At 43.9% G+C, this 23,635-nt stretch overlaps 1 protein-coding gene across 3 annotated transcripts in view; it reads right to left on the bottom strand.

The window, feature by feature from the left end:
* LOC147200870 (receptor-type tyrosine-protein phosphatase gamma-like) overlaps positions 1 to 23,635 on the bottom strand; it is a 365,530-nt gene that overhangs the window by 108,067 nt on the left and 233,828 nt on the right. For all 3 annotated transcript variants that reach the window (XM_086118198.1, XM_086118200.1, XM_086118199.1), the window contains 2 exons: positions 16,097 to 16,163; positions 5,721 to 5,878 (listed from right to left, as the gene is read on the bottom strand). In XM_086118198.1, the coding sequence (XP_085974324.1) occupies positions 5,721 to 5,878; positions 16,097 to 16,163 (225 nt within the window). The remainder of the gene's footprint in view (positions 1 to 5,720; positions 5,879 to 16,096; positions 16,164 to 23,635) is intronic.

Genomic DNA, 23,635 nt, shown 5'->3' on the forward strand with positions numbered 1-23,635 from the left:
GCGGTATCCAAAGCCTGTCTTGGTGATTACTTGGCTTAGGGGGTTCAGTCTTATGCAGAACAGCAGTGGGGAGAGTGCATCACCTTGGTATATGCCACATTTGATGGACACTTGGGTAAGTGGCTTGCCATTGGCTTCAAGTGTGGTTTTCCACATCCTCATCGAGTTCGCAATGAAGGCTCTTAGGGTCCTGTTCACCTTATACAACTCCAAGCATTCAGTGATCCATGTATGTGGCATCGAGTCATAGGCTTTCTTGTAATCAATCCAGGCTGTGCACAGGTTGGTATGTCGGGACCTGCAGTCTTGTGCGACTGTTCTGTCAAACAGGAGCTGATATTTGGCTCCTCTGGTATCTCTACAAATGCCCTTCTGTGCTTCGCTCATGTATTGATCCATGTGTCCACTTATCTTAGCCGCAATGATGCCTGACATGAGCTTCCATGTTGTGGAGAGACAGGTTATTGGCCGATAGTTGGACGGGACTGCACCCTTTGAGGGATCCTTCATGATCAGGATCGTTCACCCTTCAGTTAGCCATCCTGGGTGAGTCCCAACCCTCAGCAGCTGGTTTATTTGTGCTGCTAGGCGCTCATGGAGTGCTGTGAGTTCCTTTAGCCAGTAGGTGTGGACCATGTCCGGGCCTGGTGCTGTCCAGTTCTTCATATCTGAGACTCTTTCCTGTATGTCTGCCACTGTTATGGTAACTGGGTTCTGTTCAGGGAGGTTGCTGTGCTCCTCTCTCAGGGTCATCAGCCATTGTGCACTGCTGTTATGTGCAACCTCCTTCTCCCATATGCTTTTCCAGTACCTTTAAGTTTCCAGTCTTGGTGGGTCAGCTCTGTTGTTAGGACCCTGCCACTGAGCGTACACTTTCACAGGTTGTGTTGCGAACAGCCTGTTTATTCGTCTGGCCTCATTCTCTTTCGTGTACCGCTTTAGGCGGCTGGACAAGGCTTGGAGCCTTTGTTTGGCAGTTTCGAGTGCTTCAGGTATGGTCATCTGGATGTACTTCTCGGGTATCGGCCTTTTCATCACACCTCTCTGGGCCTCCGTCAATTCACTCACATCTTTCCGAGCCGCCTTGATCTTAGCCTCCAACCGTCTTTTCCATGGTGGGTAACTCATGGCTTCCTTGGTTGCTCTTATAGCCAAGCATCTCTAGGATCACTGATGCTGAAGCGTACATCAGCTCATTGGCTTCCGTGATCGTTACGGTAGGGATCGCCCTCAGTGCTGCATTCACACTTTCCATGAGACTTTCAGGTGGTACTTCACATAGCCGTTGTAATCGGTTTCTAGGTTGCCCAGCTTTCATTCTTGCCATGATCTTAGCTTTCCATATATATACTGTATATATATTTTCATATATATACTATATTGGGGCAAATATTTTTTCATTTTTAATTTGAGGCCTCCAACACATTTGAAAAAAGATGGGACAGGGGCAAGAAAAGGCTTTTAATCATTCCTCAAGGGGAAATTGAGGAATGATTAAAAAAAAAAAGACAATGTTTGGAACAGTCACAGGTGAACAGATTAGTTGGAAACAGGTGAGTGTCATGTTGGGGTATAAAAGGAGCATTCCCAAAAGATTCAGTTGTTCACAAACAAGGATAGGGTGAGGTTAACCCTTAGTTAACAACTACATTATAAAAAAAAAACTGTCGTTAGATGTCATCAGTTTATTGAAGTTATAAATGCCATACTTTTGAATTTCATTCATAAAAAACAAACATTGGTAAATGTTTCTTCCTTATATATAAATATATTTTTTAAATTTAGTTAATTTTTTGTAGGAACTTGGTAAATGACCAAAATTAGTTTGTCGTGGTTGGCATTTGGCATCTGTCATGCCTTAGATTGGTTGTGTGCTTGTTTGTTTTTGGTGCCATAAATCTGGTTGTAGATGTTCTCAGTAGTGTCCTCTGTTTTGATTTCGTAGATAAATGAAGAACTGATGTAAACGTAACAATGAAACAATCTCTACTTTTAACCTCACATTATTTTTTTAATAAACCTCACCTTGAAATGGAAATACCTGGTCATACCTGGTGCCACAAAAATCACACATCCCTGTTGGAATAGCTACCAAGAAACAGCGCACACACAGACAAGTGTGGCGCGTCCATGTGTATGTCTGAAAGAAGGGAACTTTAGGTGGGGAGTTGTGTAACAGCTTTGGCATGAATCCACTCTAAAAGCAGGCCCTGAGCAGCAACTGTCACTCTTGCTGACCTACTTCAACGATCATCCAAAAGAATGGGCTCGTAGCAAGAGAAGATAAAATACAAAGAGAGGGGAGGATGAAAGAAAAAAGTATTTGTGGACAAATCGACAGGAATCAACAGGCAGAGAGCAGGAACTGTTTGTGTTCCGTAAGTGTTGATTTAACACTTACGAGTGTACAGTGTTTCCTTGTGTTTGTTACATATGCTGTCATTCTTTGCTGTAGCCCCCATGCTATGAGTTCTTATGAGTATCCCACGCATTGGACAGCACTTACTGAGAATGGATGGATAGATAGATCGATAGAGAAACACTTTTGAAAGATTGATGCCATTTCAGACTCTCTTTCTGCCTCACCAACCAGAATTTTTAATGATGATACATCTTTTTATTCAATTCTAGCTGGGAGGCATATCTGTTTTTCTGTTTTTAAATATAGAATATGCTGAATGTGGGCGTAAACATGTGTGTCATCACATTTAAAAACTCCATTACATTACTGGTTGAGATGCGTGGTACCATTGATTTTGGATTTCATGCAATATCAAGTAAAATCCTCTGCAAAATATTGAGATTCTAATCCAATAGACACCAGAAGTATTTTTTTTAAATTACACAAAACTGCGATCAAAACCACATGTGAGGTACCGCTGTGCTCACACCAATGGGGGCACGTACTGTACATCATCATTTTTTTGGTGTGTGGGGGAGGGGGGGGGGTGGTGGTGTATTTATCACATCCAAACCAATGAAGAAGAAGCAGCATACCCACGCGGAATGAGATTGTGGCTAACTTCCTTCAAGTAAATGACAAGCCCACTCAGGCCAACTCTTGCATTCTAACCTCTCCTCTTGTCAATACAGTAATAAGAATAAGAGTGGGCGGGGGCCGATACCGGTGCTTCCGTGTGTGTAAATCGAGACAGGAAAAAATAGTTTGTTGGCATAGAAACCAAAAATAGAGATAAAGAAAACATAAATGAATGCCAAATATCAATACTTAAGCTTGGGGATCGATACCGAGCTCATTTAATAATGAAATGTAAAAGTACATTTGCAAAAACCTATCCTTTAGTGCCAAAATGTAGAAATATGTTTTGGGTGGTTTTTTTCTCTCTTTTGCCTCTCTCTTTTGGGTGTTGTTTTTTTTTTAATTAAAATAAATTAATATTGGGCTCTGCACATCTCCTCAGTTAGTTATGGAGGCTGTGGGAATGATCAGGGTTCCCATTCTTCCACTGGCTTTTTATTTATGGACTTTTAATGACTTTTGAGGACCACTTTCACCTTTTTAAAGGACTTTTTCTCCATTCGGCGAGGGATTCATGGTTGATTTAATGCCCGCTCAGCAATACACGGGCTGAACAGAAAGCCACATATCACTGAACTGGTGTTCAAATCATTGCTGCCAAAGGAAGGGCACATTTTTATTTTTAGGAGCAATCACTTAACCCTTTATTTGACATACTGTATGTCAAAGTTTCACTTTGCTGCCTGCATCACAGGTAGGAAAATTAAAAAAAAACATTTTAATTAATTCTCAAATAAAACACACGAAGAAAAATTTAAATTGAGAAAATATAAAACTTAAATTTATTTTCGAATAAACACAACACTAAGAACAGAGCTAATGGTCATATGGATCACCTGGACAGGGTTTAGAAAAATCTGGTTTCACTAACAGTCGTACTGATTGCCCATCTTAGCAGTATCCAGTACACCTGAACAGCTGAAATGCATGTCAGAAGTCTAAATCCCAAATGATCCAACCCTATTATTTTCCCTCATATCACCTTCAATCAGACATTTATAATGACAAATATGAAACTGATATGACAATTAGGGAATAGCAGGCAGTGACTTAGTTTTCTCCTCAATCTATTTTGCAAGTTCTTGGCGATCAATTTTCTTCTGTTTTGCTGTGTGCCTCTAAATGCATTTGACTTGACCAGGAGGCTATGACAAGTTTTACCTCTCACTGAGATGCACTTCTTGCACACTCGGCAGTCGGCCGATGTATAATCGCCAGCAGTTTTTCCGACCCAAACACAGAACTCCGGCTTCTCCAGCCACGCCACTTGAAAATAGCATTGTCCCGGAATATTTGTAGTGACGCCACTCGAGCGAAGCGCGCCTCAGCAGTCGAAAGTCCACTGCTCTCTGCTGTGTGTGCGTCCGCGCGAACATGTACACACGTGCATGCCTTTTGGTTTCAACCAAGCAACCGACGTCACAAATCAAATACGCTTTGATCTACAAAAACAAAAAGCTAGCCTAGCCGAGACAACAGCTAAGCTTAGCTGACGCACACACAGCAGAGAGCAGCGGACTATCGACTGCTGAGGCGCGCTTCGCTCGAATGGCGTCGCTACATATTTGTCTGTCACTTGTTGGGATCGATAAATTCGATGAATAGATTTTTCCAGAAAATACGGTCATTGTTTGCCGAGCCGTCAACCAAACCATCCATTAACTGCTCCAGGATGGCGTCAATCTATTGTTGTTTCCCGGAATGACCCAAAGTGATCACGTGATCATCGTCGGAACTAATCGGAGACGGCGGGAAAAGTAGAGCGGGTACCAGGTCCTGCATTTTCTGACAAAACTATGAATTGGAAGGGTGGGGAAAATGACATACACAAATGAAATGAACACCCCCGGTTAATATTTATGGTATTTAGAAGATTTACCTGAAAATTATGGACAATTAAGAACATAATTTTACAACTACTTTTTTAATTGATTTTTATGAACTTTAAGGACCCGTACGAACCCTGATGATTGATGTCTGATAAATCACCACTAGATTGTAGGACTGGATTTGATCAGCTCTTGGTTTTGATTTGACCACCCCCACACACACACACACACACATACCACTTCTTCTCACGAACAAGTGACATTGATTGGGTTGCCAGCTTGGCGTGAATGAAAGAAAATCCCACTTTTTAAAATGTATTTCTTGCTTTCCTTCTGAAAAGCCAAATTGTGTTAAAAAGTAGATTTCAAACAATAAACAAGATGACTTGTTAAGTCATGTAGTTCAAGTAGGGTCATTTAGATACCATGTCGAGTCATTCCCAAGTTTTTGGCAAGCAAGTCGTAAGTCCTAAAAATAGCAACACAAGTCTGACTTGAGTCGAGTCACATGAATCAAGTCCACCATCTCTTCAATGTAGTGCTTTGAAGAAGTGATGAATCCGCAGATAAGAAGAGAACAATTAGTGGTCTAGCCACAGCTGATATTGGGAGCCAGTTGATCTCAGAACCTGTTGATCCGTAATGCAAGTAACAACGTAGCTGTCTGTACAAATGAATCCAATCAGTTTTCTGATCAAAAAGCGTCTTGTTGTGTTAGCCATTAACTTCCGAGGTCTTACTTTAAAACTCATCATATTTTAGGTTCATCTTGAAATTTCACCTGGAAGCCTAACATCTCCATCTTTTGTATGTCGTGTGTTCATAAACCTTGTGTTGCGTGCGTTTCTCACCTGTTTGTAAGAGACATAGACCGGTCTGCTGAAGATGATCCACTCCACAATTTTACTGCAGGGAGGAGTGGTCAGGGAGCCCGTGTAGCGATAGTAGCTGCCCAACGACGATGGCAGCAGGTCTTTTAGGACAAAAGGCTCCAAGAAAGTCTCTTTTTCTAGACAACAAAAGTGAGGACATATTAAAATCAGCGCATCACTAATTTACCTGAAACTATCACGGCCCAGCTTTGCAAAGGACATCCAAGCGCCAATTCTTATCAACCTGCTAAAAAACAAAAACCAAGGGTGAATTTTATTGATGTATTTTCACATCGGCAGGTGACACTATATAGCTGTAAAGGAATTTCTGCGTGTGCGTTCGATACTCACTGCCTCGCTTCAACCCTCCAGACCCCATTCCTCTCCTTCAGAAATGATATAACTACACTCTCCAGTCCCGCACTAGAATTGTACTCACGGCCACTGCATGAGGAGTTTGTGAACAAAGCATGGAGGACAAAACTCTTGGGAATAGCCTCGGATGTGAAGCACAGGTCTTCAGGCGTTTGTCTGTCACATTCATTTCTGAATTAGTGCTTTTATTGAGCACAGCAAAGATTAATGCCAATTTTTACCTCACTTCCAAACGTAGAATTCAAGGCCCAGGGAAAAAAAAAAACACCAAAAACAAACAAAAAAAAAGGTCTAAAACACAACACTTTGTCATTTAAAGGTCAATTTCCTTGTAAAAAGGTACTGCCTACTTTGAATATTGTGTCAAAAACATAGCTTTCAAGTCAAGTAATTTGGAAAATCATTATTGCTGTGTGAGCCATGAGATGTCAGCATGAATTTCTGTTGGAACATCTCTGAACAGAGCTTGCAAGTTCTCTCTGGGATTCTTGTGGGGTTTTTTTTCTCCAGATATTTGGTTTCCTCCCACATCTGCCAACACATGCTTCTTGGGTTAAATAACACCGTCAGTTGCCCATATGTGTGAATATGAGTGCGACAGGTCGCTTGTCTGTATGTTCCCTATGATTATCCAAGGTGAACCTTGTCTCACATCTGAAGTCACCTGGGATAAGTTCACGTTAACCAGAACCCACATGAGGACAGATAGACGGTTTAGAAAATGAATGGATATTGTGAAACAGGTTTTGATTTTAATTCGTTATAAAATAATATTAATGATGAAAAATAATAAGTACACCAATAACAATGACAAAACTGTGTAATAGATGTATTGTTAGGGAAGGGCCAGCCAGGCAGCCTCCTCAGCCAGGGTGCTTTGCACCTCACACCTGAGACTCGTCAGCTCATCACCCACCTGTTGCCAATCTGCTCGTTTGGACTGGTATAAATTGACTCACAGACCATTCCTCAGTGCAAGTTTGTGCTGTCACCACACCAGTGGGCTCTGTTGGAATCCCCTGCAGTTGTCTTGTTCCATGTGTGGACATTCCCTTCTGGACTCCTCATGCTTCCCCCTGAGTGTTTAAGTAAGTCCCAGTTTTCTCCCTGAGTAAGGGTTTCGTTTCCTGTGGACATTTTCCCTGTGGCTTCTTCGTGCTTCTTCCTGAGTGACTTTTCTAAGACTCTTCAATAAACTACGCCAAGTGTTGGCTTCAACTATACCTGCCTGTTGTCGTGCTATTGGGGTCACATCCAAACCCTAACATGTATAAAGCAAGACATAATTTACTGTCAGGCGGTATGGGCAATGTGAAAAATAGATTTTTGCCTCTGTGTTCTTTCTGGACAGCAGTAGTTTTCCCCTGGGAACTATCCCATGAATGCCATTTTTGGCCAGTGTCATTTTTAAATTAGAGTCGTGAACACTGGCCTGAACTGAGTTCCACCGAGGTCTGGAGTTCTTTGGATATTGTTCTTTTGGAACCTCCTGGATGAGTCGTCATGGCAATATTGGTGTCATTTTAGCTGGTCAACCACTCGTGGAAATGTATGCCACTGTTTCCAGTTTTATCCATTTGTTGATAATGGCTCTGACGGTGGTTTGCTGAAGCCTGAGGGTCTTGGAAATGGCTTTGTAACCTTTTCCAGACTGATAGGTTTCAGTAACTTTGTTCCTAATATCTTCTTGAATTTCTCTGAATCGTGACATGATGCGTTTGTGTCTTGAGATCTTGTACTTCGCTTTGTTGAATTGTGAATAGAATCTGAGACAAACATCTTGCTAGGGTGTTGCCTGTGAAATTTAACTCATCATTCGCAAAATGCCAGTTACTTTGTTTTTTTTTACAAGGAAGGGGGGGCAATTGCTTTTTCATATAGGGACAGGTAGTTTTGGATTTTTTTGTGTGCCTTAATAAATTAGCATTTAGAAATTGTATTTTGTATTTCTTTGGGTAGTCTCTGTGTGACATAAAATTGGTTTGAACCTTTGTATGTGATAAATAAAGAACACAGAATCTGGAAAGGGGGCAAGTACTATTTCACAGCACATGTCGAAGGTTCATTATTTATAATTAATCATAAGTTATATAACCTTTTGTGATAATAATTAGGGTAGTGATCCCTCGCTACTTCGCGGTTCGTTTATCGCGGGTTCAGTGCATCGCAGATTTTTCCAAAGATATTAAAAATTGATATATTTATTTTTGCATATACATGGAGTACAGTACTCTATATGTTGCTCTATGTGACTCACTGTTGTTTTGCAGCTTCCTGCGGACCGTATATATTTATACAGGGGTGGGCAATTATTTTTTGCATCGGGCCACATGAGAACCAGAAAATATTATGGAGGGCCGGATCAAAAGGGTGAACTAAATTCGACATATTAATTGGATTTCTTTATTTAAAAAGCAGTATTTTGCATTTTTTGGCACGTTTTTCAGACTTTAAGAGTACATTATTCCGTCGTATCGAACGGGATTTGCTTGATTTGGTGCAACTGCGGGCTTCCGTTATTACAAGTCCAAATGAAATGAATGCAGTCGTTGACATCGAACCTTAATTGTGTACCAACCTTCGGCGGGCCGGATTAAAAAGACCAACGGGCCGGATTTGGCCCGCGGGCCGTCTGGTATATACTGTATATATGTATTTTTTACCCGTTTATGTTAATTGGACGCTACTTCGCGGATTTTCGTTTATCATGGGTGGTTTTGGTCCCCATTAACTGCGATAAACGAGGGATTACTGTAGTTGTGTTAGAATATTAGCCGTTTTAATGTTAAATGAAATCGTAATATATGTCGTCTTTTATCTCATTGCACTTTGAAATACAACCTGATGTAATGTGTGTTTGATTTGTAGCAACGCCACTCGAGTGAAGCGAGACTCAGCAGTCGATAGTCCGCTGCTCTCTGCTGTGCGTGCATCAGCGCGGACATGTACGCACGCGCGTATTTTGGCTTCAACCAATCAGTGCCGACGCAACGGACGTTATGCATCAAACAACAACAGCTAAGCTAGCCTAGCCACGAGAACAGCTAAGCGAGGGAGTTGGGAGGACACGACGCTCGAGGTCGGACGGACACGCTCTCCAGTCCTCTGTATGTTTCTCTTCTTTTTCTATGCAAATATATATTTTTCTACAAACAATAGCTGTCCTGTCCACGTCTAAAGCCAGTGTATAAAGAGACCAAAATCTCTTTAGATTCTTCATCCTCTCCCTAATTGGGCCACATGCATTTTTTTTATCTGCCTGTCTCCACTGGACATACAGTATTGTGACAGTGGTAGGAGCTTTATATTTTCGCTTTGAGCTGGAATACCATCAGCTCTGATGAAGAAACGACCTGAGCAAAGCACGATAACCAATATAACTCCTGTCTCAGCCTCCTTGTCAACTTCAAGTTGAAGCTAGTGTTATTCCAGATTTTTGTTTCTGTGATGCCTTTAGTCAACAAAGTAAATATGACTTTTGTTGTCTTCATCGCGTGTCTTCTCTCCAAAACCTCACCATATTATTAGCAGTCTTAACATCTTTTTCAAAGCCCCATGCAAACCTTTGTAAACTTGAAAACAATGAGCTCCTTCACCTCCAAGACTTTTCATCAGCCTGCTATGTAAAATCAGCCTTTTCGCCAGCCTTATTTCACAGGGATGGCCAAGCGCGTCTCGCTGGCTATATAGAGTCAAAGAACATTTGTTCCAGTGAGGTTTCATGTAAAATGTAACAAGGCATAAAATACAAAATCTTGCAGTGTGTGCCGGATTAGACAAGATCCAGAAACATGTGAAGAGAGGGTTGTGAAAAATATAACCAACCGCTGCTCCACTTGGTAGGAGAGATAGTATTCTGTTTTGATTCAGAATTAGTGTTTTGTTCTTGTGGCATCAATTAAGGGGCTATGGTAGACACCAGTCTTCTAGAGCTTATCCAAAATTATTATTCTTTCCTCACTGTATATCTATGTGGAATGAAAATTGGGGGTTTTTTTTCTACACATCTATTATACCTTCTGTACTGGGGTACACATACTATTTTTGATGTGGTTCTCAGATGAGCACTTGAGGTTATTTGGTGCTCTTTTATTTTCCCCAATTGGGCTCATTTTTCCCCCCGCCATATTGACCTTATGGATGAACATAAACATTTACAGCACATCTGGGTAAAATCAGGCCTGTGGGCCACATCCGGCAAGTCCACAGTCTGTGTAGCCTTTTGTAAGTCAAACTAAAACATCAAGTATGCAGTGTTTTTATTTTGAAGTGTGGGTGTGTCAGCAGTTCAAGCGAACAAGAGCAGTGACTTGGCATCAGTGTTGCTAACTTAAATATATTGTCGCTGTAATTAGTGACTTCTCTGACCACCAAAGGATTTATTTAAAAAAAAAAAAGAATAGCACAACCACCAGCTGTGGACCTTTTGTGAGCAACAATTGTATTTCCTGCACAGAAGAGGGAAGAGAGGAATTTGCCCTTGTAATAATTTGGTAGTTAGCTAATTGGTCCCCGCAGGATTCCACGAATGCGTTATTTGCCGCGGAATTTTAAACTCTGCGGAATTGAAGGCAGGCCACGGAAATAAGGGTGAGATGCAGAATATTACTTTTATATGTATTTTTCTGCCGGCAGCAATATGTCACAGTCTGACAGGCTGTGTTCACACTGCAGGGCTGATGCCCAATTCAGATTTTTTCTTTTTATGTTCTCGTTCCAGTTCCAAAAACAAATGCATCCTCGGATGTGAACTGAACTCTTCCATGATGACACACGCATGCGCACAGAGCACAACATCGAGTAACACACGCAAAACATTATTAATATTTATTTTTTTTATGCAAGAGGCGGTGGAATTATTATTGGGAAATGAGGCAACACTTTTCTTCATTTAAAGGTGACGTCTTGTAATAGAGATGTCTACTAAAGATGACGTCAGGTTGTTGCTGCGCGAAATAAATGACCTGTCTGTGTGGTTGAATTGCATTTAATATTATACTCTTTGCAGTATGTTTACAATATCCAGGTCAAGTGGCTAGTTTACTAATTAAATCTTTGCTTCACTGCCCGAAGACAGCTGTGATTGGATTCAGCACCGCCCCCCCCCCCCCCCCCCCCCGCCTCGACCCTTGTGATGTTAAAGCGGATTGGAAAATGGATGTATGGATCTTTGCTTTAAGCCATAGTTTGGTGGAATGTCCTGCACTTTATATGTAATGAAAATAACATGTAATTGTAATTATTATTTTTGTTGTTCAATAAATCTCCCCTTGAGGAAGAAAGAGAATAATGATGTTGATTTATGACAATATTCCACAGTGTTTTGGGTTTGCAGGTCATTTTCTAAAATGCTGAAGTTTGTGCTAAGAATTTCAGCACTCTTTAAACGTTTTCTTGTGTGCATGTTTAAAAAAGAGTGATTTCATGCTTGTGAGGAGATAGGTCATTTCTATGTGACTGAAATTTTTGTCACCAGTTTTGCATTGTAATTTTCAGATGACAAGCGAGAGCAGGGCTACACACATAGCAGTACAATTTACTGCTTTTTTTTTTGAAGTACTTAAATTCATTTTAAATGCAATTGAGTTAGCATGTTGGTGTGGACCTCGGCAACCGTTTCAGAATTTGCACATGGCACCTTTGAAAAATGTATTGTCCACCTATGACTTCAGACAGTGTGAGACCAATTGCTGATTTAGCACAGTTATTGGCAGCTGTTCGGTGCCCATTCCTTCTTGCACCGCAAAGCGCTATCCTGTAATTTGTTGAACTGTTGAAGATGCAGCGCAAAGACACCGACACGACTGGCCTGTCACCACTTGAGCAGCCATTGGCCCATTTCTATGAGCACTAGAAAAGTCAACCCTGCCACCTTAACGGTTGTTCATACTATGCAAGGCACTGTGACCAACTTCAAAATAAAAGCCTCACGATAGTGTAAAATGGACGTCAATCTCTTGGTTGTCTTTCATGCTGAATTGAACCCTAAGAAGCGATTGTTGTGACTGCTAACTTGACTTGGAATTTTTGACTGCAGTAACCTGCAATCACTGATGCAATCTGCTTGGAACGCAAATGAGCACCGGGGCAATTGAATCTGTCAAGCACAAGACTATTTGCAGCCCGTATGCACACTTATGCACCGCTTATGTGCACCCCACTTACGTAGCTTAATCAAACCATTCATCGACAGCCCAATCCCAGTTGATTGATGTTCATTTGTCAGCTTCTAAAATTGTGAGTGTGCCAAGTGCTCACTTTGACTGCCTTGTAATTGCTTTATACATTCCAAGGGGGGAGTTTCCCAGTGCTTGCCGATCGGAGGCGTTGCACACTCAGTGGTTCCAACAGAATAGCGTTGTCAAACACCTGGTCGTTTATGGACAAAACATCTATTCTGAGAAAGCCATTTCTTTCCAATGACCTGGATTCACTCTGCCTGACTGAGGATTGGACTGGTGTTGGTGAGTGCAATGCAATACTCAAAACAATTATCGCCTGCATGTTCTTCCTTATATGCTACAAGAACTTTAATTCTGCCCCAACGAACAAACAAGGACATACTTTAGATCTCGTCCTTGCTTTTGGTCGCCATTCTCGGATCTGCTTTATCCTCACAAGGATCGCGGGGGGTGCTGGAGCCTATCCCAGCTGTCTTTGGGCAGGGGGCGGGGGTCATCCTGAACGGGTTGCCAGCCAATCGCAGGGCACACAGAGACAAACAAGCATTTGCACTCACAGTCGTACCGAGGAACAACTTAGAGCAGGGGTATCCCAAATAGGTCCTCAAGGGCCGCTATCCTGCCTGTTTTCCAGCCCTCCCAGGAGCAACACACCTGATTTAAATAATCAAATTTTTCTAATGCTGTCTCAGAGCTAGCTGATGAGCTGATCATCTGAATCAGGTGTGTTGCAGCCGAGAGAGATGGAAAACAGGCAGGATAGTGGCCCTACATACATACACACGTGAGTGGGAAGAAACTGGAGTGCCCGGAAAAGACCCCACGCAGGCACAGGGAGAACATGCAAACTACACACTGGAAGGCTGGAGCCGGAATCAAACCCTGCCACCTCTACACTGTGAAGTTGACGCGTTGACCACTGGGTCTCCCGCTTTTGATCTCAAATTTAAAAATGTTTGAAAATTACCAATAGAATGATTGTGCTCTTTGATGTCGAGTTTTTCTGTAACTGCTGTTACAAGAGCCATGATTTCATGAGAGAAATCATGCAGCTAAACAAGAATGGCGCAAAGCTGAACGCAGGTGGAAAAAAGACTGGCTGCACATGCTTCTCAAATCCCAAGGTTGCTGGCGCTACGACCATCGCAAAGTGAAAGGTGTCTAAAATGGAACACCTCTCAAGTCTTAAGACAAACCGTGATATCCAATTGCTCTCTTCAAAACTATTGGTTCTGTACTTAGGACTAAAAATTTTGCGTTTTTTTTATTGTCAAGATTGCTACAGCAAGGGCTCTCGTTTCAAACGCCACATTTTACCCGTCAGTCCATTGAATAAACAATATAAAATGCAAATATTTACTGAAATAACAATTTCTATTTTCAATTTTACATGAACATTTTTCACTTGGAGCAGTTATTCACACATAATCTCTCACACAATATTACTGTCCATCAACAACAGTGAAAAAAATATTTTGCCACACAACAGCTCCTTTAACAGCTCATTTTATGGACTCAAAACAGAGCAATATAAAATTATAAAGTGCACATCTAAGGTAAACTAGTACTCAGCCTATAGTGGATTTAAGCCATGGTTGCATACTTCATTTTTCTCAAGTTTGCTTTGAACACAGCAGTCAGGCGAAGTTGATTCTGTTGGTCCTTCTTGCGCGGAAGTCTCTCTACGGTTTTGTGTAGACATCATTTCAGATGACTACACTTGGTTCGATGACAACACTGGAGACGTTTTATTTTCAGTGTGTTTGCTAGGTCGCTACCACTGCACCGCTGAACTCTCGACGTGCCTCAGCACACCGTCGCTGTCAGACGAACACAGAGAAGATCCACCCCCATTATTTATATGAACACGGTAACCTTCCACACAAACTAGTTCCAAACAAGTAACAATCGTGTCAGCATACATCGTACTCAACGTAATGCCTGCTCTTTATTCACCAGAGGCTCATCAACCTAGTCTCTTATTTCTCTCCCGAAACAGTGTCTTCTCCCGCTTGGTGGACCTTAGCCTTCTCCGCTACGTACAATCTCTGTACACAGCTCGTAGTGGAGGCTCTCGCTGGCAGTCCGTAGTGGAGTCGTTAGACGCAATGCGAATGATTTCAGCTTGAGTCGAGCTGTGGACAATGTTGACAGGCTTGCATGCAGTAGCCATACATTTAGCTCTGGCTTCAGCAAATTTGTTCTTCGTCGTGTCATCCATTTTCTTCGCTTTGAAATGACCCATAGCTGTCTGTCTGAGACGAGGGGGCGGAATACTCATGTCAGCTGTGTGCTTGGCCATCAAGTGGTATTTCAGACTCGACGAGCTCTGATGATAGCTCAGTTTATGACTGCAAAACATTCAGGTAACTTTGGTCTTGTCAGTGGAACAATCTGGCAACTTTTTAAAAGTAAACTTTCCATTCATACTTTAAGTATCCGTTTCCGGTGTCTTGCGCTGCCGTGGCTGGCAAAACAAACGTGCGTGGACCTGTGCAGCGCGCTTGTTGTTTTGTTTCTAGTTTATTTATAGAGCAACGTAACATCCGCTGTGACGTGTGCCGCGTTAATCTCGCGAGAAAAAAATTAATCCAGTTAAAATTCATTTAAATTAATGCCAATAAAAACACGCTAAACTGACAGCTCTAATATATATATATGTATATACCGTATTTTCACGACCATTCAAGTTTTGTTTGCCCCCCTGCAGTTCAACCTGTAGAGGAGGGGTGCCCAAACCTTTTTGATGGAAGATCTACTTTTTGAACAACCAACCTCCCGCGATCGACCCGTGACCGCACATGCACATATACGCACACATTTACACATGCCGTAGTGAGCAACAGCCAGAACGGCCGCGAAGATGAACAAGGCACGGGACGCACTTTCGCAGCGTGCTATCACAGCTCACGTGTACTGTTTAAAAATGCTACTCTTAGCCACCCAGATTCCCATTCTTAGCAAGTACCCTTGGTGAGAGGCAGCTGTTGTTTTTTTTTTAATTTTTATTTTTTTAACAACAGGCCCCTAACTGACATCCCGCCCTGTAAATAGAAACGTGTCGCAGGCTAGAACGCAAATATTCGTTGATGAAATGTTGACATTTAATTTTTATTCAACACATTTTTACAGCATCGGAAAATGTTAATGTTTGTGTCATGTTTGTCCTTTGACAGAAACCATATTAAAACAAAAAATATATATTTCCCTCCCATCTTTTTCCATTTTCAAACATTTTTGAATTTCCGCTTAGACTGCCCTGATTGTAATGCAAATGAGGGGATACACCTGGATTGGGATCCATTATGTTTCAGGCTGCAAGGGCGCAAAATGGTTAAAACGCTCCCTGACGCCCATTTCTACTTGTGCAATGTGTTGGAAAATATCAAAAGGAAGAAACTCCACACATGCGCATAGTCAGAACTGCGGTTTGATCGCAACTTGCACTGGGCACTCAACTAAGGCCCTTACAGTTCTGAGCCTCAGTAATGCCATTAAATACCTACGCAGCAGCAGTTATTTTGTCCTTTTCGAAAACCAAATTGATAACATAATAAAATGGCATTAACTTAAAGATATATTTTATGCTGTTCTCAATATGTAGATATTTGGATCTATTGATCTACAGATGGTAGATACCTGCGGTTCACAACTTTTGTGTTGCTTTTCATTGGAGCAGGTGATCATGAATTGCATGTATCTAATAAATCACCTTACCGGCATGGAAATACAGTTACATAAAATTGGTAGCGTTTATTCCAACTATTTGCTGGGCTGGAACCTGAGTCTATCACTCACCATGATGGACCACGCCCTTTAAGCCATGAATTATAGGGTCAACTGCAGGGTTATCTTTTCCTCCAACCTGAAACACAACAAAGGATTAACTGTAAACAACAACAAATAGATATTGCAAACGCATTTATTCATGAACTGGAAAGCAAAAAAGAATATTGAATATGTCATCTACGCAGTCTTGTTGTGAGTTTGTCCCCACTAAAGAGATATTTGCATTGATTGATTTCCACAAGCATTGAAGAGATGTCAGATATGGGCAAAGGTCCTGTAACCTCCAGAGAATAGCTATTTACAACTGGGGGGAAAAATAGATGTCAGCTATATACTGCTCATGTATTCATAAAAACAAGATTTGGATACAATACAATACAATACATGCTGATTTATATCGCGCTTTCACAACAGCGGCAGCTGTAACAAAGCGCTTAACAAAACAGTTAACATAAAGTAAAATAATAAACACAATACATAACATAAAACACGGACAGTCGTGCAGTCCTAACCACTTTTCTGTCACAGGCTTTGTTGTTTGAAGCAGTTTGAGATGAAAGAGGAGAGAATCAAAGTGTCCTTTAGCCAGTGGATCAGAGACGTCATGCTCAAAATGTGCACACGTCGGCTACAAGCTAAGTTTCAAAGTCAACAAGAAGCTGTAGCATCCTTTGACGAAAAAAAGAGATTGGTTCACTTCTCCTGTCCCATGGAAATCCATTTCAATTCCAAGCGGCGACTCTCAGTTCCAAATACGCATCGGCGCTCTGCGCCGACGCTCCTCTCTCCTCATCCTCAACTTCAGCAGCCATCCATCCAGCCGCACCAACGGCGACTGTCCAACAGCGCCGACATCTCCACTGAACAAAACGGGGTTGTGACAAATGCTGCCCATTACAGGCACAAAAAACACAAGCGCCCCAGGTCTGTCCAGCACCGACATTCAATGGCGCCGACATTCCTCCCAATCAAAATCTGTGCTGGCACAGGCGTGCTGCCGAGAAGGCGCAACCACCAAGCACAGATACTTCTCCTTTGACGAATGTCGTGGCCAAAAAACGCTGAAAACAGTCCACATCAGGTCCACACGATGAAACAACAAACAACATGTGACAAAACAAAAAGACGAAAACAACAAAAAAAGAACAAAAAAGCAAGGCTCTCGAAGAGCACTTGCCGAAGGCTGCCTACTCGGGTGCCATCTTGGAAATAAAATAAAAAATTCTGTTGCCATACTACAGTATACACACACACGCGCACACACATTTATGTTCATGTGCAATTCTACAACACCTTGGAAACCTAGGAAACGTAAATAATTAAATCAAATGGTTGACAAAATCAGAAGAAGCACAGCAATCATGCTCTTCAATGCAGCATGAAGAGTGCAGAATAATTACGATGAATAAACAGGAGTAATCACCGGGCTCTCAGAGACCGACTCCCACTGAGTGAAGCCATAGTAACCAGAGCTCCAGCAAGGTTCTCATCCTGAAAATGCCATTAATGGCAAGGGTATGTATAATTGTGCACACGTGAGATAAGTCGTATTGTTTCTTCTTTGCCATGAGTTGGTGAAACATTTTTTTTTAATGCAAAGTGAGCAAGGTGATTAGCGAGCCAGTAAGAATGGTGTCTGTAAAGCTAGGGCTAACTAGCGCTACGCGACACTCTCAGAACATAGACAGTTTCTATGTAGCTTAGAGCGTTACACTTTACATACTGATTCACAACCTACTGCTGAATTGCATAAGGACATGTTTTCTGCTGAGGTGGTCTCTCTTCCAAACTTTGTGAGTTCACAGGTTGCACATCCTTGAAAGAAGTGTGGACATGTAGCCAATATTTTCGAATCTGTTCTCAAACGTGGCCCTCGCTCTAACAACGCCTATAAATCCACACACTTAAAAAATAATGTAAAATAAAGCTTGAGCGCAAATGGCATGCAACTAAACTCGAGGTCTTCCATTGGGCATGATGCGATGGTTTGCTGAAATCCGAAAACACTCTAATTATTCGGTAAAACTTTCTACAGCCTGAATAAAATAGGTCCCCCCATTCAGCTCACAATAGCATGCAAATTGTTTATTTTTATTTTTCAGAAGATACAGCTCATTAGCGACAAGATTAAAACCCAGTCGAATCCTGTGATTACTGATGTTAATAGGGGTGTTACAGCTGATAAGTGTCTGGCAACCCTCTCTCATTTTATAAAAGTATCTTTTGAATGCTTTAAACCCATATCTCACTGCATGGCAAAGGTTTGCAAGTGTGTGAGCACCGAGCGAATGTTGTTTCAATGTCAGGGTTCGTTCTTGCTTTTTATGTACTTTAAAGACCACAACACATCAAGTCAAAGCCAATTTGGAACCATCTGCAAAGGATGACTGTTTACTGTCTCAGTGCCTTTGAGTAGCCCTTGGCCACACAAAAAAATAAAGCATGAGAGAAATTAGCATAGCATTCATACAATATGAAGGAAAAAGCAGCAGATGAATAATTCATTCATAACAAATGCATTTGTATAATGGAGGACACATTGAACATATGTACATACTAGAACCACCCCCCCACACATGCACACACAATTATTCCCTAAATCGATTGAGTATTGTATCATTCAGAGTCATGTGAGCGGGGGTCTATCAAGTGCCAGTAGGTACTATTTTGAACTTCATGTGTCCAGAAATGGGCGTGTCCCGCTAGTCGAGTGGTTAGTGGTTAGACTTCACAGTGCAGAGGTACTGGGTTCGATTCCAGCTCTGGCCTTCCTATGTGGAGTTTTCATGTTCTCCCCATACTTGCGTGGGTTTTGTCCGGGTTCTCCGGCTTCCTCCCACATACCAAAAACATGCATGGCAGGCTGATTGAACACTCCAAATTTTCCCTAAGTTTGAGTGTGAGCGCGAATGGTTGTTCGTTTCTGTGTGCCCTGCGATTGGCTGGCAACCGGTTCAGGGTTGCCCGAAGACGGCTGGGTTAGGCTCCAGCACCCCCGTGACCCTAGTGAGGATAAAGCGGTTCGGAAAATGCATGAATGAATGAATGGGTCCAGAAATGCTTTGTGGCATACTTACTGATGATGCAATTCATTCTAATTCCACCAAAAACGGAATTATTATATTTTAATGTAGGTACAATGGGCCCTATTTACATGCTCCACGCGAGTCCAGTGCAGAGCGCAGTCTAACTTTGAGGGCTATCTACTGCCAGTAAGTACTATTTTGATTTGCATGGGTCTAGAAATGCTTTACGTCACACTTAGTATTGATGCACTTCAGTCTTATTCCACTATAAACTGAGAATTATTATATTGACAATTGTACATTGGGTCCTATTGTTGTGCTCAATGCGAGTATATCCATCCATCCATCCATCTTCTACCGCTTATCCGGGGCCGGGTCGCGGGGGCAACAGCTTTAGCAGGGAAGCCCAGACTTCCCTCTCCCTAGCTACTTCTTCCAGCTCTCCCCGGGGGATCCCGAGGCGTTCCCAGGCCAGCTGGGTGACATAGTCACTCCAGCGTGTCCTGGGTCTTCCTCGGGGTCTCCTCCCGGTGGGACATGCCCGGAACACCTCACCAGGGAGGCGTTCAGGAGGCATCCGAATCAGATGCCCAAGCCACCTCATCTGGCTCCTCTCGATGTGGAGGAGAAGCGGCTCGACTCTGAGCCCCTCCCGGATGACCGAGCTTCTCACCTTATCTCTAAGGGAGAGCCCGGACACCCTGCGGAGAAAACTCATTTCGGCCGCTTGTATCCGGGATCTCGTTCTTTCGGTCACGACCCATAGCTCGTGACCATAGATGAGGGTTGGAACGTAGATCGACCGGTAAATTGAGAGCTTCGCCCTTTGGCTCAGCTCCTTCTTCACCACGACAGACCGATACAACGTCCGCATCACAGCAGACGCTGCACCGATCCGCCTGTCGATCTCTCGCTCCCTCCTGCCCTCACTCGTGAACAAGACCCCAAGATACTTAAACTCCTCCACTTGGGGCAAGATCTCTCCCCCGACCCGGAGGGGGCACTCCACCCTTTTCCGACTGAGGACCATGGTTTCAGATTTGGAGGTGCTGATTTTCATCCCAACCGCTTCACACTCGGCTGCGAAACGCTCCAGTGAGAGTTGGAGAGCCCCGTTTGAAGGAGCCAACAGCACCACATCATCTGCAAAAAGCAGGGATGCAATACTGAGGCCACCAAAACGGACGCCCTCAACGCTTCGGCTGCGCCTAGAAATTCTGTCCATAAAGATTATGAACAGAATCGGCGACAAAGGGCAGCCTTGGCGGAGTCCTACCCTCACTGGAAACGATTCCGACTTACTGCCGGCAATGCGAACCAAACTCTGACATCGGTGGTATAGTGACCGAATAGCCCGTATCAGGGGGTTCGGTACCCCATACCCACGAAGCACCCCCCACAGAACTCCCCGAGGGACACGGTCAAACGCCTTCTCCAAGTCCACAAAACACATGTAGACTGGTTGGGCGAATTCCCACATACCCTCGAGGACCCTGCTAAGGGTGTAGAGCTGGTCCACTGTTCCACGGCCGGGACGAAAACCACACTGCTCCTCCTCAATCTGAGGCTCGACTTCCTGACGGACCCTCCTCTCCAGCACCCCTGAATAGACCTTACCAGGGAGGCTGAGGAGTGTGATCCCTCTGTAGTTGGAACACACCCTCCGGTCCCCCTTTTTAAAAAGAGGGACTACCACCCCGGTCTGCCAATCCGGAGGCACTCTCCCCGTTGACCACGCGATGTTGCAGAGGCGTGTCAACCAGGACAGCCCCACAACATCCAGAGCCTTGAGGAACTCCGGGCGGATCTCATCCACCCCTGGGGCCCTGCCACCGAGGAGCTTTTTAACCACATCGGTGACTTCAACCACAGAGATAGGAGAGCCCACCTCAGGGTCCTCAGACTCTGCTTCCTCCAAGGAAGACGTGTTGGTGGAGTTGAGGAGGTCTTCGAAGTACTCTGCCCACCGGTTCACAACGTCCCGAGTCGAAGTCAGCAGTGCCCCATCCCCACTGTACACAGTGTTAGTGGTGCACTGCTTCCCCCTCCTGAGACGTCGGATGGTGGACCAGAATTTCCTCGAAGCCGTCCGGAAGTCGGCTTCCATGGCCTCACCGAACTCTTCCCACGCTCGGGTTTTTGCCTCGGCGACCACCGAAGCTGCGTTCCGCTTGGCCAGTCGATACCCGTCAGCTGCCTCTGGGGTCCCACAGGCCATAAAGGCTCGATAGGACTCCTTCTTCAGCTTGACGGCATCCCTTACTGCTGGTGTCCACCAGCGAGTACGAGGGTTGCCGCCACGACAGGCACCAACCACCTTACGGCCACAACTCAGATTGGCCGCCTCAACAATAGAGGCACGGAACATGGTCCACTCGGACTCAATGTCCCCCGTCTCCCCCGGAACATGGGAAAAGCTCTGTCGGAGGTGGGAGTTGAAACTCCTTCTGACAGGGGATTCCGCCAGACGCTCCCAACAAACCCTCACAATACGTTTGGGTCTGCCAGGACGGACCGGCATCTTCCCCCACCATCGGAGCCTACTCACCACCAGGTGGTGATCAGTTGACAGCTCCGCCCCTCTCTTCACCCGAGTGTCCAAAACATGCGGCCGCAAATCCGATGATACAACCACAAGGTCGATCATCGAACTACGGCCCAGGGTGTCCTGGTGCCAAGTCCACATATGGACACCCTTATGTTTGAACAAGGTGTTCGTTATGGACAGTCCGTGACGAGCACAGAAGTCCAATAACAAAACACCACTCGAGTTCTGATCGGGGGGGCCGTTCCTCCCAATCACGCCCCTCCAGGTCTCACTGTCATTGCCCACGTGAGCATTGAAGTCCCCCAGCAGAACAAGGGAGTCCCCAGCAGGAGTACTCTCCAGCACACCCTCCAAGGACTCCAAAAAGGGTGGGTATGCTGAGCTGCCGTTTGGTGCATATGCACAAACAACAGTCAGGACCCGTCCCCCCACCCGAAGGCGGAGGGAAGCAACCCTCTCGTCTACCGGTGTGAACCCCAATGTACAGGCACTGAGCCGGGGGGCAATGAGTATGCCCACACCTGCTCTGCGCCTCTCACCATGAGCAACTCCAGAGTGGAAGAGAGTCCAACCCCTCTCGAGAGAACTAGTACCAGAACCCAGGCTGTGTGTGGAGGCAAGTCCGACTATATCCAGTCGGAACTTCTCTACCTCACACACCAGCTCGGGCTCCTTCCCTGCCAGAGAGGTGACATTCCATGTCCCAAGAGCTAGCTTCTGCAGCCGAGGATCGGACCGCCAGGGTCCCCGCCTTTGGCTGCCGCCCAGCTCGCATTGCACCCGACCCCTTTGACCCCTCCCACGGGTGGTGAGACCATGAGAAGGGGGACCCACGTTGCCTCTTCGGGCTGAGCCCGGCCGGGCCCCATGGGTGTAGGCCCGGCCACCAGGCGCTCGCCAACGAGCCCCACCTCCAGGTCAATGCGAGTATAGTCTAATATAAAATGGTCAAGAAGAAGAAGCCATCCTCTCAGCAAAAATGAAATTCTTTGAGCCACCCCCCTCATCACCACATACAAACATGCACAAAAAATAGAGATGAAGAAAACATAAATGAATGCCAAATATCAATACAGTCATACCTTGGTTTTCGACCATAATTTGTTCCAGGAAGCTGTTCGAAAAACGATTTGTTCAAAAACCGGAACCCCGCTCTTTTTTAAAAAAAAAATCTTTATTGAACATGTCTGCTCACAATGGAATGCTACACGAGGAAACGTCACTTCCTTGTCTACCCGAGGAAGCGTCACTTCCTCATGTAAGGAAGGCGAGAGGAGTCAAGTGGCACATTCAAGTGTGCTCAGTTTGGTCGAGAACCAATTTTCGGTCGTAATCCGAGTCATAAAAAAAAAATCAAATTTTTTGGTTGAAAACAGATGGTTCGAAAACCGAGGTTTGACTGTATTTGCGCTTGGGGATCGATACTGAACTAATTTAATAATGAAATGTAAAAGTACATTTGCAAAAAAACTATCATTTAGTGCCAAAATGTAGGAATATATTTTGGGTGTTTTATTTTTATTTTTTTAATTTAAAAAAAAAAAAAAAAAACTATTGGGCTCCGTGCATCTCCTCCGTTGGTTATAGAGGCTGTGGGAATGATTTAGGTGTGATAAATCACCACTACTTTGCAGGACTGGATTTGATCAGATCTTGGTCCATAGAGAGTGTGAGTGGGTGTGGGTGCGGTACAGCGATCCTACATCGCAAGGTGACGTGCAGAAGCAGTGTGGTGGTGAGAACATGGGTTAATGGCGCCAGCTAACTCCATAACAGCGCTTTTTCAAATCAGACAATGATGACGAAGATGTGCACATATTCGTGCGGGCACACACACACACACACACACAAAATATGTCACATACCATACTTTTTTGGGTCAAGAAAAAGGGGAAAGAACTAAGTGGTGTGATTGGGAAAGGATATTATGGGGAATAACTTAAGTCTAATTGAAGAGAAGTAAAAACATGACAG

This window comes from Hippocampus guttulatus, chromosome 8, assembly GCF_054856545.1.
Source record: "Hippocampus guttulatus isolate MCC_2025c chromosome 8, RoL_Hgut_1.0, whole genome shotgun sequence".
Taxonomy (NCBI): Eukaryota; Metazoa; Chordata; class Actinopteri; order Syngnathiformes; family Syngnathidae; genus Hippocampus; species Hippocampus guttulatus.